Consider the following 16101-nt stretch of genomic DNA (forward strand, 5'->3'; position numbering starts at 1 on the left):
GGCAATGTCTGTAGGACAGCAAAGGAGTCGGGACACCGTTATGCACATCAATCCAGGCTTGACACGACCTGTTGCCAAAGGTGACTTGTGCTTGGAGTGAACCCAGGGCCGGGGTCATCTGTGAACCATCTGCCATAAAGCGGAGATCCTTGGGGGGCGGTCCTAGATCACTTGGAGAGAGCCCCAAGCATTGCAAATGCTGGGGACCGATGACTGTAGCATCAGCGCCGGTGTCGGGCAACATCTGAAGACGGGATGACACACTGCGGTAGGTCACAATGACACTGATGTACTGGGGGACTTTGGTCCTGGGACGCGGGGGGGAGCACACATTCCTAATATGGCTCGAGCGTTGTCCAGGGTCGTCATGCTTCTGATTGGAAGACTGTGGGCGGCCCTCTCTGGTGGAAGGGAGCTGAAGCTTCCGCCGACGCTGTCCCTTGGGTTTGTTGGAAGGGCAACACTTGTCATAGTGGCCCAGACGACCGCACACATTGCACTGGACGCGTTTGGCTGGGCACCGTACTGTGAGTGACCAGTGGCCCTTACGGTCACAACTGTTGCATGTAGACTCAGCAGCTGGACACACCTGTGTTCCGTGCTGCTTACCACAGTTGTTACAAAATGAACCGGGCGTGGACGTGGTGGGCGAAGGCGTAGGAGCAGACTTCTTGTCCTTCTTGTACCGGGACACAGCGCGTACAGCTGTAGGGGGAGCTCGGATGGCAGAGGTGGCACACCTGGCAGCCTCATAGGAGCGACATATCGTCAACACATCCTTGAGAGAAGAGGAAGAGTCGAGGGAGGTGAGGCGTTGGACAAGTTCCTCGTCCTTAACACCCATCAGGATCACCTGCTTCAACTGGGTCTCCTCGCACTGCTGGTGGTGGCCTAGACATATATCTACCTCTTCCGAGGCTCTCTTAAGACGTACATAAAAGGCGTCAAAAGTCTCACCCTCCATCTGTCTGCAGCTAAACAATTCCCTCCTGCACAGAGCTTCATTCTGCTGTCCTTTGATGTGCCGTTGTAGAATGTCCAGTACCTCCTCTACAGACAGCGAAGAGGTCGGAGGTACCTGCAACGTATGTTCTAAGACACGCTGAATTTCCAAGGACAGGCACATACGCAGCTGGATGAGTTGTTTAGGCTGTGACAAACTCTGGAGATCCACCATTGTAGAATAGTCAGTCCACCGTCGCCGCCATTCACGAAAAGTCTGGAAAGTCACATCAGGCTTCAAGATGGGCGGTGTTTGAGCAGCTGCTTTAGGTGGGGCTGGGGGGCGTGAAGGAAGCATTGATGAGGTATCTGAACCAGTCAGTACCGAGGCAGTGTTAGAGCCAGGGGCTTGGTTAACAGTGAGGCGCGATATCAAAGCTTCAAACCGTGCACTGTCTTCCAATCTCCGTTGGTGGTCTCTCTCTGCCTCTGCTTGCCTTCTGTGTTCATCCGCCACACATCTGTTAGCTTCATCCTCGCGCCTTTCATCTCTCATAAACTTCATTAAAGCAATTATCTCTGGAGACAACGCTGAATATCGAGGTGAAGGGCTGCGCAATGTTGTGGGAGCTGGAGCGTCGTGGTCAGCCTGGTCATCCATCTCTGCAGGGCTATCATCCGACTGACTCATCCGGGCGCTGGGTCCACGGCTACGTAAGGCATGAGACATAACTACTTCATCTGTGTACTGTGTCTTAAATCAGTGTTGACCGGTCAGCCCGTCGTATCAACAAGATTTCAGACAAAAATTTTAAATAAATACACAGATAAGTAGATTATATATATAAAATATATATAAGGCAATCGCCGATGTCAGTGAGTGTGTGTGTGCCGGGCGGGCTAGAGCGTCTCTCCATGAGGGGCCTCGAGCTGTGAGGGGGGTGGAGACGACTAGGAGCATCAGTTACCCTTAAGGAATGATGAGAGGAGGATGTGACAAACGTTACTCCTTACAAATGCCCAGAACATGCCGTGTACCTTGGGAATCCTTTAGAACAAGGTCACACATGAATGGCACGAAACACACAATGCACTAAACACTGCACAGAAAATCACTGTCACTGACACTGCTCAAAGTTGCTAAATTCTTCGAGGAGGGGTGGCGGGCGGCGGTTGACACAGGGCAAGGGGTCCATAAGCCGGCTTTCCACAAACTTTGCACTGTCACTCGTAATTATCCAGTAAAACCGGTTCACTGCGCCATGTTCGTGTTCTGGGTAATAAGTTCAATATACAGGAGCGAACACAAACACCTGTATAATGTTTGTAGGTTCTATTTACTGGATAAGAGATATGTACACAAGGGGAGTAGCGCTCTTCAACCTGTCCGCTGGTCAACTGCTCTATAGACGACGTATGGCAAGTGATACATTAGCAGCTTCCATACGTCGCCAGGCACATTAATTAAGCATGTGGGACATTGATAAATACATTGCCACACGCTACTAGCTAGGCTAAATAAATAATACATAAATGGAGCACATACATAATATACATAGCATAATATAAATACAGCATACAGAATATACATACAAATATTAACATATTTCTCCCTTTCTAGTTGTTTAGGGAGTACTGACATGTTGAACCCTAAGATTCCAGATTCCAGGGCCTTGTCTGCCATTGAAGTGTCAGTGAATCTCAGCTTTAGGCAATGAGTGTATTGCTTTATTTTTACCACTTCTTCGATTTTTAACCAGTTGTTTTTTATTTCTAGTTCTTCTTTTATTTCTTGTGCCGCGTGCTTTCCAAATTCGTAGTCAAGTCCACGTACAAATACTGATCTTTTTGCTTTAACCTCTGGTGGCATAATGACCTGGAGTCCTATGTCTCCAAAGGCTTGCATTCCCTCAGGGCTCAGAATGGTATCTGCATCCCTGTAGTCCCTGCATATTGCAGTGTATCCATCGTTCGACGAGAAAATCCTTGTGAAGGGTACATTGAGTGTACCATACGCTGTTTCAGTTATCTGAGAACGTGAAGGGGCTGTTCTCTTGTCTATAATCTTGAGTCTAACCTTGGTAGCCATGGGTTTATCTGTTTGTATCTTCCTAGCATAAAGAAGGTTATTGAAGACCCTTCTTAGTGTGCCTATAGGCGACCCCCGGACAGTGGCGTAACTGCACTATCACTGTTTTTCCACTGCCGGATTGGCCTGTGTTCCCCCGACCTCCAAAGGACACACACAATCCCACCTACTGTGAGGTGAGCTTCACTGGAGGGGCTCTAGCACGAATACTTAAATATAAGCAGGTGCCTCGGCCAGGGTAAGTAAGGAATGATTTCAGCAAGAGAGAAAGACCTCAAACCACGTCAGTACCGCCAATCAATAGCTGCCCTCCAGCAGGAGTGTGGGTCACTCACTCTACCCGTGGGGAGGGCTAACTAGGGTTGACAGTCCTGAACGCTCGTGAGGTAGTCCGGTGGCAGTCGTGGTCGTTTCCAAAGGCGGAGGCCCCCAAGGGGCGTTGCCCCAAAAAAGATTTCTGGGAAGGCCAGTGGTAGACAGAGAGGTCGAGTTGTAGTCCGGTCGTCAACAGTAGAAAGAAGGCTGGCTGCTTAGCAGTGAAGGGTCAGAAGAGAGGTCCGTTCACAACGAAGGCTGGCTGGCTGGATTAGGTATGTTTAATGAGACTAGATTCTATAATGTTCCTACTGTCAATTGTAGGAACATTATGAGACTAGATTCTATAATGTTCCTACTGTCAATTGTAGGAACATTATGAGACTAGATTCTATAATGTTCCTACTGTCAATTGTAGGAACATTATGAGACTAGATTCTATAATGTTACTACTGTCAATTGTAGGAGCATTATGAGACTAGATTCTATAATGTTCCTACTGTCAATTGTAGGAACATTATGAGACTAGATTCTATAATGTTCCTACTGTCAATTATAGGAACATTATAGAATCTAGTCTCATTAAACATACCGAATCCGTTAACATGAATTTGAGTAATGGTATGTAAAATTGGACAATTTTGTAATTAAGAAGATTTGTAACCAGGTGAGAAGGTTGGGTCAGTTTTCCCTCTGACCTGACTACCGACCACTGAGGTGCTTTTGTGAAGATTAGTAGGGTCATTACCTATACTTGACCTCTGTGGACTTGATCTCACCCTCCTCTGTATATATATATATATAACTTGTTCTGCACTTCTACTTAGTTTGTACTCACCCCTGAAGATGTGAATCACACGAAAGCGCTTGGGAACTTCTTGTTTTCTTTTTCCTTGTGTTTATCAGCATATACCTGGATCACGCGCACCTACAATGATTTACTTGCATATATATATATATATATATATATATATATATATATATATATATATATATATATATATATATATATATATATATATTATTTCATTAGCCCAGTAAAGCACGCGGACTTCTTACATACAATCAACACCTCAACCCGCCAGGATTCGAAGCCGGATTTGGCAAAACGTTACTCTGACCACCTACGTGATACGGGTAGTCCCCATTAGAGGTTCACGGCGCCATAAGCTCGTTGAACAGGCGTTGTGTGAAATATAACAAAGTCTAGGACTGCTTTTAGTATCCTGGTGGTCCAGCGGTTAGCGTTCCCCGGTCACAGTCATGGGCCGTGGGTTCGAATCCTGGCGGGTTAAGGTGTTGATTGTATATATATATATATATATATATATATATATATATATATATATATATGGCAGAGACACGCACTTCTGGACACTACTACGACCTGTATGTATGTATGTAAACGATAACTCTAGCATGGAGATGTTTCCTCAGTTCAACAAAATTTTCTCACTGCTTATTGAAATTTTGCAACAATTGACTAAAAATATTGGACTTTCAATTAAGGATTTAAAAAAGAATTCCACATCCAAGAGATCTTACAATTATTGCCACTCATGAAAAAATCAACAAAGAGAAATCTATTAAAACTGAAATCCTAAATATTTTTATCATTCATATAAGTTTAGGACATTTGTGTTAGAGCGAAATTACAACTACTATTATTATTATTACTGTTATTATTATTATTATCATTATTATCATTATTATTATTATTATTATTATTATTATTATTATTGTTATCATTATTATTATTGTTATGCTCTTCAACCTGACAGTGTTGGTGTTGCTTGTGAGCGTGACGTCACTAGCCACCATCAGCTTCGACCGTATGTTAGGTGTTGTCCGGCCCTTCCACAACCACCTCAAGCTGTGGCAGTCAGTCGCCATCATCATCCTCATCTGGATCTCCTCAGCCATCATAGCTGTTCCTTGGTGCATCTACAGGGTTTATACAGTACGTGAAAGTGAACAATTTCTAATGAGATTAATTCCAGTTTATATATATATATATATATATATATATATATATATATATATATATATATATATATATATATATATATATATATATATATATATACAGTATATATATATATACAACTTGTATTGTTTGTCAGAATCGAAAATAATATGAAAAATATAAATAAGTTTCATAATTCCTCCTCAGCGAAGTACAGGACGAATCCAAGCATCCAAATACTTATGGTAGTTAAAGTAAAATTTTACCCATTAATTAATATAAATGATGATATATCCCAATGGTTCATTAGTGAATCATCAAAACAATAACAACTCTATTTTATCATGTTTACCTAGCATCAGGCATTTGCAAAACAAAGTCCAGACAATGTCATTACTTCTCAATTGACTCGTATCCCCATACCTGCGTCGTCTGCAGGGAAGGTGGTGACGTCATTCAAATGGCGGCCCTGTTTCTAGAGAAATAAACTTATCTCGACTCTTATAGCAGGACTTAAAACTTTTATTACAAATTATATATACCATATCACTCTACGAATGTGGCAGAGAGTATTTCTTGTGTTTACCCAGAACCGTCAACTCGTTCATTCTTCGTTGAGCAGTGTTACTTACGACAGCAGGGAAGTTATGGGCGTAAATCCTCTGTCTTTGTACGGGGATTTATGACTAGCTTAATGACGGGTTGTAGTTGCCACATGTCGTTTTCACATTCATTAATTAATGACACCAACCATAAGAATAAAGGAACAGGGGGTAAGTCAGGCCAGACTCGTGAATCTCATTTCCAAGGTAACAAGATGCTATAATTAGTTGTGTCTACTGAACGTACTCGCATGAAAGATGATTCAATGTATAAAATTTTTAGCTAAGAATTTAAGCTGCGTTAGTGATGGATGAGCAAAATATCCACCTGTTAATAACGCAACATTGCATTCCTAGAGTTAGCTGACACAACTAAGAAATCAGACATTAATTGTTTGATTAGAAATGACCGTAGAGGAAAAAAATATTGATGAAGGCAGACAGTAGACCACCTCCACCGCGGGCACCTGTACACTCCCATAATAATAATGAACACACTAACTCTCATCAACAATTTGACCAACCTTCTCATTTACAGTAATTACAGGTGGCACAACACACATGACATCCATAACAATAACTAAATAATTTAGTCACCTTTCAGCTCTTATTAACAACATATACAATGGCGTATATTCCCCATAACAGTAATTAAAGGTACGGTATATAGGTGGCACCACACACCTGACTTACATTATAATCCCTTACAGAAACACATATGGAAGGACATGACTCAGACCATCTGTGGGGAGAGTGACAAGATACACACTTGGTGGATTGTGGGAGTGATCGGCTTGACTTGGCTCCCCCTCTCCGTTATGGTTGTCTGCTATACTACTATTATTATCTGTTTCCATCACAGGAAATTCAAGGTCGCTTCAAGTAAAGGTTGGTAGTAAACGTGTAAACTATTTTAGTCTCCTTCCATTACAGGTAAACTATAGTTCTTGATTTTCACTACAGTAAAGGTAAGTAGTATACCCTGTAAACCACGTGCCTCTACTTTCATCACAAGTTGTTTAAGGTTACCTCTAGTACAGGTGAGTGGTGTACTTATATAGTAAACTGGGTTAAGATTCCCCAAGATTAAAAAAAATAATTCCCCTGGAAATGGTGATAAGACTCGTCTAGATACACACCCGTAGAGTCTCAGTCATACTTTTCCACCATTTTGGTTGTAGTTACGTGAGGTACTTAGTTGTATTTTCACATGACCTCTCACAAGATATAATTTTTTTTTTACGAAATGAAGCATGATAGCCGAAGCCTGAACCATAGTGCTCTTACTGTAAGAGCGTTGTAACTTGAATTTAGTGCTGTCCCATTTATTAAACAGTTCTTGATCTGCTGCTGTACAGTATAGCCTACTGAAATCTGTACTTCTACGATTTTTTTCTTCGGGTTAGCTTAGGAAAAGTCAGATTAATTTAGGTTAGGTTAGGTAGGTCTCTATAGCGTCCACCACTACCTAAGTAAATAAAAAGCCTTGTGCGGAAAAATGTCCGAAAAATAAATCGGCCATTCCCGCTTACACTATTTGTTCTTTATATTATTTTCCCCCTTTCTTCAGTCTCAACAAACTTGGTCTTATATATATATTTTTATAAATAATTCAGATCCATTTAGATAAAAACGTCAAAATTACTTTCTGTTGTTTTATTCATTCTATAAATATTCTCTCGGTGTTTGTTTTAATATAATCTGCCGTGGATGAAACACAAGACGGCGTCCAATGCGAAGAAAATTAGGTACCTGGACCTCACACATATTTAAGTTAGGTAATATCCATCTTTACCTCTATCGATGGTGTTATCAGCTGCACCAGTCAGCTCTATGAATACCAATCCGTCATAACTCCTCCATTTGCTGTGACATCCGCCTTGACCAACCGAAACTGTACCCTGATGCTACCCGGGTCAGTGTGTGGCGGTCCTACTGTGTAATACAACCTCAATTCTCGGCAACAGTGTTAAGGAAGTGCACAATGAATACGAGCTGTAGGTAGATGTTATCTGGGAATTAGTTAAGGTGCGTATAGTCAGTCCATCAAGGTGTCTTCCACAAGGCAGAATTATTATGTTTATTTTGCATTACATACAGCCAGACCTTGGTGGTGCCAATGTCTGGATGACGTTTATCACCAACTTTATCCTAAAAACGCCACAAAACTCAAAATATTATTATTATTATTATTATTATTATTATTATTATTATTATTATTATTATTATTATTATTATTACATTTTTTCCATTGTAATAAAACTTGTTGATGGTGGACACTACTATTGGTCGACCTCCCGCAGAACACCCGGTGATGACTCACCTCAAGAAACGGGTAGTGAAGATGATTTTTATGGTGGTGATAATCTTCGCCATCTGCTGGACGCCCATGCAGCTTCTCAAAATCACCAACAACGAATTTCTGGACGACAACGGCCAGTTTAAGGACGAGGCAACAGAGCGCGTGAGTAACAGTCACATGGTAACTTTATATCAAGATACAGACGACGGTGTCCCAGGTAGTTTACTTGAGGCGGTAAACAGCTCGCGTAAGGTCAGGTGTAATTTTTTATAATGAAAATTATTATTAAAAATCACTGAATATGTACTGTATAATTATATGGTTTAAATATTTTACTTTATGCTTGTTCATTATCGCTTAAACAAATTACTTTACCTGTTGAGGAGGGCCAGGTAAAAGTACTTCGCAATATAATACGTCCAGAATTTACGCGAGCTTCATTTATAAAAACACTTTCAGTACGCCACTAATGGCCTCTTGTATACACTGTATTAGTTAGTGAGTCACCTGTTTGCGCCCACTAGTGTTGACAGCTGAGACAAAGAGTGTGCCGGAGGTGTGTTGTCGAGAACGTAGCTTATTATTAACCCTTTGAGTACTATGTCAGCATCCAACTTATGGGACTAAAATATCGTACTCAGTGGGTTATGACATAGTATTCAGGGGGTTAAAATATCTTATTCAATTAGATAAAATATCGTACTCAAAGAGCTAAAATATCGTACTCAAGGGATTAAAATAACGTACTCAAGGGGCTGAAACATCGTACTCAAGGGGTTAAAACACCGTACTCAAGGAGTTAAAATAAAAACGGTTCTGGTGTAGAAAAAGTAGGACATCTTTGTAAGTTTCTCAAATAAAACAATTAAAATGAGAAGTTAAATTCAAGATCATCAAATACACATTCACGCTAAATTAGGGTTGCCATACGTCCATATTTTCCCGGACATGTCCTCCATTTAGGTCTCGAAATCTTCATCCGGAAGGAATTTTTAAAATTCTTCAAAAGTCCGTAATTTCAGTTTCCATCATTTTCTCCACGGAAAAAACATGAAACTGTAATGACGGGAGAGAGAGAGAGAGAGAGAGGGGAGGTGGAAACCGTAGAGATCTCGTTCAGTTTTCATCAGCTGATAAGTCACTTGTACGCCTGTACGGTGTTGTCAACTCAGCTGTCAAATATTTGATTGATAAGGGGGTAGAAGTTGATGAAGTGTTTTGACCAAGTTTGTAACCTGATGCAGTTTGTGGAAAATTACAAGAGTTATGAAGAATTTAGTAATCTGCCAACACATAAAAAGTGGACCAGATACTTTGAAAAATCAAAGAACATTGAATGCCACTCAGAATTGCACAATTCTTCTTTGCTATACAGTATCATCTCACAATGCAAATGTAGAAAGAGTTTTTTCACTGATGCAAAGTCAATGGACAAAGGAAAGGAACAAATTGAGTGTTGAAACAATGAAAGGCAGTCTGACTGTACAGTACAACTTCGAGAAACACCTTGCAGTGACTTCTATACCTTTCTAAAGAGCAATCAGACAATACGGAAAAAGATCCGATCTACAGAAAAGTATGCATGGGAACACCAAGTCACACACACAGTGGGGGAAGAAGACTGCAGCTGAGGGAATGAAGATGTTCAGCCTTAAGCAAAGGTAATTTTTTTTTTTAAGATTTCTATACCATGTATGTTGTATATTAGCCTGTGTGTGCCGGGCGGGGGGGTGGGGGGGGGTGTCTTGGGAGCGTCCTCTTTTTTGAATGTTCAGATATGGCAACCCTACGCTAAATACTAAGTCGAAATTGCATACAAGTAAATTCTATTGATCGGTTAATAATATATTGTGATCTTTTACACGTTGAGTTTATCCCCTGTAGGTGATACTGTCGTGTGTGTGTGTGTGTGTCAGCGACGATGCCTTAATAATAACCCCAATTATTGTCGAAATTAAATACACAACTCCCACATCTCCATGGCTTGATAGATTTCTTAAGGGATCACAATTCTTAAATAAAGTATTATCAAAATATATTCTTCTTTTTTTCCCTTTCTCCTCTCACACGTGAATCAAGACACTTAAAACGTCAATAAATGAAGGAAATAGTAAAGAAGTGCAAGAGAATTGTATAAACGTAAAATAACCAATAGGAACACTCCTCCTGGGTGAAAACTGACTTTTATACGTAAGGTTTCAACTTATGTTTATATAAAGTATCCTAAAGTCTCTCTCGTCTGGGATATATATGCTGCAATATTATGACAAATTCTTCTAGTCCTTTTTTGTGCCTGAGTTTAAACAAGGACACTTTTTTGTTTGCCAATTTCAACATAGACACCTATTTTTGGGGCTAGTGTTTCAACAGAGATTTTTTTCTAGTTTCAACAGAATTTACTAATACGACTTTTTACTAACACATGAGCAAAAACAGTAAAATGGGTCATAATCTTCACTTCTGCATTAAAAAAAGAGCATAATTAAATATAATCTTTAACTTCAAATCAAAAAGATAAAGCAACATAGAGGAACCAAATCTTACCGCCACACCACCCCGTTAAGTACAGTACTGCAGTGTCCCTCAGGACTCATTTAGTTTAAAACTTGGGTTGAAACACGACGACCCTCTTCAAGGGAAGATTTTGTTTAATAATACGGGCAAAAGACATTTGTTTCACCACCACCTTCACAATAAGGTTATAAAATGCCCGGGTCAGCGTGCTCGCCTCGCAAGCGAGCGGACCCGGGGTCGATCCCCGGGCAGGGTGAAACTAGGGGCAAGTTTCTTTACGTCATTTGCCTCTGTCTACCCAGAAGGAACTGGGAACTTGGATGTCAATGGATTTGCGGATCGTGTTCCGGGGTAATGGTTAGCAGTGCAGTTGGCGAGTTGTCCGGTCTTCTCGGACTATTCCATGACACTGGGTCATGCAACTCGCTAACTTAAGGTGTGGTTGTTGTGTTGGCAACAGCTTCTACACCTTAAACAAATTCACGTCTAGGTGGCCCTAGGTCAGGCCATTCTTGATATCGAGGGACTGTTATATCTGCTTTATGGCCCACAAACTGTCCGTCCGTCCAATAATTCTTCCATTCACTCATATGTCTGTCCACTCAATCATATGTCCATCCAATAATACGTTCTCTCTCTCTCTCCTCCTGACAGACGTATAACATTCTCCTGACGGTGGCGCAGTATATGGTCTACATCAACCCCGCCGTCAACCCCATTGTGTACGCCCTTATGCACCAGACCTTCAGGAGAGCCTTCAGAGTCACCTTTCCCTGTTTCTACAAGAACGAGGTAAACTCTCCCTTCTCCTCTATCATCCTCGACAACACCTGAGTCTTTTTGTTCTTCATCTGTAGGCCTATATTATTCCGTCACAAAATAATATCAACATCACAACTAGGAACGAAAGTCAAGCCATCGTCTCCTGCACCTCACCTGCCTTCATAGTCTATACAACACCTAGGTCTACCACCTTGAATATGATCTCTGTAATTTGTTATTGAAGTATAGTGGTCAGGTTAATTACTCATGTTCAAACACCTCGATTTACAGCTTTCGTATATTAAAAAAGTCGTCAGATGTGTTAAAAGCCTTTTTGATATATAATTTTAAAGTGTGTTGAGTTTGCAGTTTAAAATTTTTCTTGAGATTATTATTACCGTCAAATAACAATCATAACCTCACATATTTCTTGGCTACGTTAAGTGATAAAGACGACCCATGATTGACACAAACTAAGAAATATCAGTTGCCAAAATTCTTCAAGGTTCTCAAAGTGTTGATCATAGGAATTAAAGCGAAATAATAATATCATAGGAATTAAAGCGAAATAATAATAAAAATTTATTTACGCCCATATGATCAGAAAAGATGGAATTCTTCTTTTGGTTTAATACAACACGAAATACATACAATTATTATTAAACTATATAACCAAGAAGTTTATGCAAGTAGAATATTATGCGAGTGCTGTACCGTTCATCTCCCATACGCTCACACAGCAAGAGAGGATTACAATTACACAGAACGTTTCTTCGAGAACAATTAATTCGAGGAATATTGTTAAACCTTCCTGAAATTAATATCTTTCAGGTCTTACGGCTTAGTTTATCTTTCTTATTGTTTTTTATGTTTTTGTTCTCCCTTACATATCAGACAGCTGGTGGGAGTCTTGGGAGCTGTTTGTCAAGTCTTCGTCTCCGTTTCTTTTGTATTTTGTTGAAACATTTTCTATTTGTGCATCTGGCCGCGTATTGGAATTGTGATTGAAGTTTATGGTTATGTTAGTTTAGGTTAAAATATGTTATTTTACTTCAGGTTTTGTTATGGAAACGTAGATTTGGTTAGGTCAGGCTAGGCTAGGTTAAGTTAGGGTATGGTTAGTTTAAGTTAGGATGTGGTTATTCCATGGAAGGCTAAGTTTGGTTAAGTCGGGTAAGATTACATTAGGTAAAGTTAGGTCAAGTCAGTTTAGATTGGGTTAAATTAAGTTAAGATAACTAAGTTAGCTTAAGTTAACTTAAATTGCGTTCTCTAAAGTTTGGATGAATTAGGTTAATTTAAGTTATGTTGAATTAGATTAGGTTAAGTTAGGATAAATTACGTTTGGTTAAATTAGGATAAATTATATTTGATTCTGGAAATAACACTTTATTTGGATCTGATGCCAAGTTTGGGTCCTGAATATTAAAAGTCTTTCTTCCTACAGTCGTCTCTGGTGTTGACTCCCGGACACGGCATGAGGCGGTACTTGTGGTCCTACAGATCCACCACCACCTCCAATGCTTGCGGCAACGACATTTCCAAGCTCCCCAGGTGTGTTTCCTATCTGATGCTGTTCAAGTGTTTCCTTACACTCTGAAATTGAAACAGTTTATTTAGCCTTAAACATGGCTAAATGTTTCGGGTGCCGGCAGTCTCTTGAAGGCACTTGATAGACACTGTGCTTTTATCTCGTGTAAAAAATTAAACAACATGAAATATCATCTTGATTACACCATGTTATATAATATTAATAAGCTCCTGTTGAATGTTTACTAAATTTTCACATATTTGCACATACACTACTATATTTGTGTGGGTGATTACTGAATACCCTTGAATTCCCGTTAAAAGTCAGTTACTGTTATTAGATTTGGAAGGCGGTTCAGCAACACTGCCGTGTAGAGATAAGATTTAACCGTTTCCTGGCGTCTGGAAATTCTGATAAAATGACACTTTCTCCGCCTTTCTCCATAAAGAACGAGATTTATTGTATTAAATTTGTGTGAAATGTCAACTGGAGTGAAAGGAAAACATTACATAACATTTTTAGGGGGAAAGGTTGTGTCTGTCATCGCGATTTACTAGATTCATATAAAACACTGACTTGTTGCAGACGGTGGACGAGGAGTGAGCAGGGCGGGACACCAGGGGCAGTACTGTCGTCATCAGCCGTGGCTGCCTCCATCGCTCTGGATTCAGAGGCCAAGAGATATAAGAGAGAGTGGTCGACTGAAGGCCCGGAACCCTCTGTCAGTCGTAGGACCAAATTTAGATGTAGGTCTCGCTCTGTAGGTTCTGACGGCCCCTCAGATTCAAAGTGCAAGATTCCAAAGGGGAGACACTCCTCTGATGACACCGCGTCCCCTTTGGGCACGAGAAGCAAGAAAAGGAGTCGTTCTTTAGGTTCTGAGAAGTCCTTTGATACAATGATCAAGATAGAAAAAGAAAGGAAGTCCTCCGAAGGTTTTGAGAGGGGAGATGGAAGTGAGAGAGCCACAATGGCCCACTTATCTTACCCCAATGAAGGATTCGTAAGGGACCTGCAGCCCAGGAGGATGTCCTTCGTCAGTACAGGAACTCTGGGTTACCTGATCACCCAGGTTATAGAAGAAGAAACCGCCAGTGATGTAGAGAACGAGCGTGTGTTGTAAAGATAAAGTGAATAGAAAAGTATATGCGGTTCATTATATTTAGCAGAGAAAAGTTGATGTAAACAATGGGTAACAATAGGACCTCGGTATAGAATATAGATTATACGTCAGTGTTATTTCTAATTGTTTGAAAAGAATCACCTGACGAGAAATAAAACTTTACTGACCCCAGACACAGACAACCTGGCTTGTGACACTTGTGTGATTATATTAATTTGCTTCAACAGGTAAAGTCTATAGTATATGTATGCAGAGTTTATTCTTACACTAGACAGTAACTACTGAACTAAGGCAAATGAGTAACAAAACGACTTAAGCTTGGCACTGAACACTTGACTTTTGTTGTGTACAACGAGAGGGGAAATATTTGTGAAGTTCACCTTAGAGAAAAGCATTGACATAAAAGAAACAAGAGTAATGAAAAATAAAATTTTTATCATTATAAAGAACTTAAACTATGTGAACAATATATCAACAGTGAAGGTAAATAGAATCATTAAAATATATCTCTATGGACGCGTTGACTTCACTCAGATGTACAAAACTAATGTAATGAATTGTGTATTTATTACCCAGGTGAACAGCAAAGTTTATGATATGGAGGCAAATATCGTAATGCAATACTTGTAATTAAGTTTAGTAATTGTTTATATTCTTCAAGCGTTTAAATATTGTAGGTCTAGAAATGTGGAGAATAATAAATTGAGATTAAAGAGCCAGGAAAAATATCGTGTGTGTGTGTATGTGATGTCAAGACTCTTCTAAATACTGGCACAGATGAGCATCCTGAAAGAAGAACCGCCCTTGTGGCAAGAAAGCTGGCTCGGTATAACATCGCCATTAGTCCCGGCTCCCAGACGAGGGTCGACTCACAAAATGGTGGTCTGGCTATGCCTTCTTCTGGAAGGGCAAGCTTCTCGAAGATCGCCTTGGAGCGTGCCTTCCACCAGATCCCAGTAGCACCTGCAGATACCCAGAAGACAGCCATCACACTCCGTTCGGACTCTTCGAGTATACTTTCATGAGTTTTGGCCTATGCAATGCAGCCCAGAATTTCCAGATGTACATGGACCATATGCTTCGCGACCTCGATTTTGTCACCGTCTACATAGACGACATCCTCGTCGCATCGTCGACGCCTGCCGAGCATCACCACCATCTACAACTCCTTCTCCAATGCCTGCAGAACAACAACATGAAAATTCATCCTGCTAAGTGCGTCTTCAGAGCCTCCTCCATCGACTTCCTCGGTCACAGAGTCTCGCCGAGTGGCATCCAACCCCTACCACAGAAGATAACTGCCATTAGGGAGTTCCCCAAACCTGAAACGGCGAAGAAACTCCGAGAATTTCTGGGTTTAGTCAACTACTACCACCGCTTCATTGCCAACGCTGCCACCGTCCTAGTCCCCCCTCTACGACCTTCTCAAGGGACTCCCGAAGACGTCTCACAAGCCTCTCGTGTGGACTCAAGAGGCTGTTACGGCATTCACCGCTATCAAACAGCACATCATACGCCTTACCCTCCTGGCCCACCCCGCACCTAACACCCGGACCACTCTCACAACAGACGCTTCTTCTACTGCAGTGGGCGCCGTCTTACAGCATACAGCAGGAGATCAACGGAATTCTCATGCCCATTGCCTTCTTCTCACAAAGGCTTCAACCACCACACCTCAAGTACAGCGCCTTCGATCGAGAACTCCTGGCCGTATACCTGGCTGTCAAGCATTTCCAGCACTTCCTCGAGGCCTGTCAGTTCACCATCTTCACTGATCACAAGCCCCTTATCCACGCCTTTGCTTCAGCCTCCCAGTCACTTACACCTCGTGTCCTTCGCCACTTGGTTTACATCTCGGAGTTCTCCAGCGACGTCCAACACATTAAAGGCAGCCACAACGAGATCGCCGACGCCCTTTCTCGTTGTATATCCAGCATTCTTCCCTCATCTCCACC

General features: G+C 41.1%; 1 protein-coding gene across 1 annotated transcript in view; it reads left to right on the plus strand.

Moving 5' to 3' along the window:
• Positions 1 to 15063, plus strand: part of LOC121861560 (substance-K receptor-like) — a 34919-nt gene extending 19856 nt beyond the window's left edge. The window contains exons 2-7 of the mRNA XM_042359439.1: positions 5128 to 5306; positions 6625 to 6802; positions 8218 to 8378; positions 11385 to 11522; positions 12940 to 13046; positions 13609 to 15063. Coding sequence (XP_042215373.1) covers positions 5128 to 5306; positions 6625 to 6802; positions 8218 to 8378; positions 11385 to 11522; positions 12940 to 13046; positions 13609 to 14146 — 1301 coding nt within the window. The 3' untranslated portion in view covers positions 14147 to 15063. The remainder of the gene's footprint in view (positions 1 to 5127; positions 5307 to 6624; positions 6803 to 8217; positions 8379 to 11384; positions 11523 to 12939; positions 13047 to 13608) is intronic.
• Positions 15064 to 16101: the final 1038 nt, after the last annotated feature.

Source organism: Homarus americanus, unplaced genomic scaffold, assembly GCF_018991925.1.
Source record: "Homarus americanus isolate GMGI-L3 unplaced genomic scaffold, GMGI_Hamer_2.0 scaffold24260, whole genome shotgun sequence".
Lineage (NCBI taxonomy): Eukaryota > Metazoa > Arthropoda > Malacostraca > Decapoda > Nephropidae > Homarus > Homarus americanus.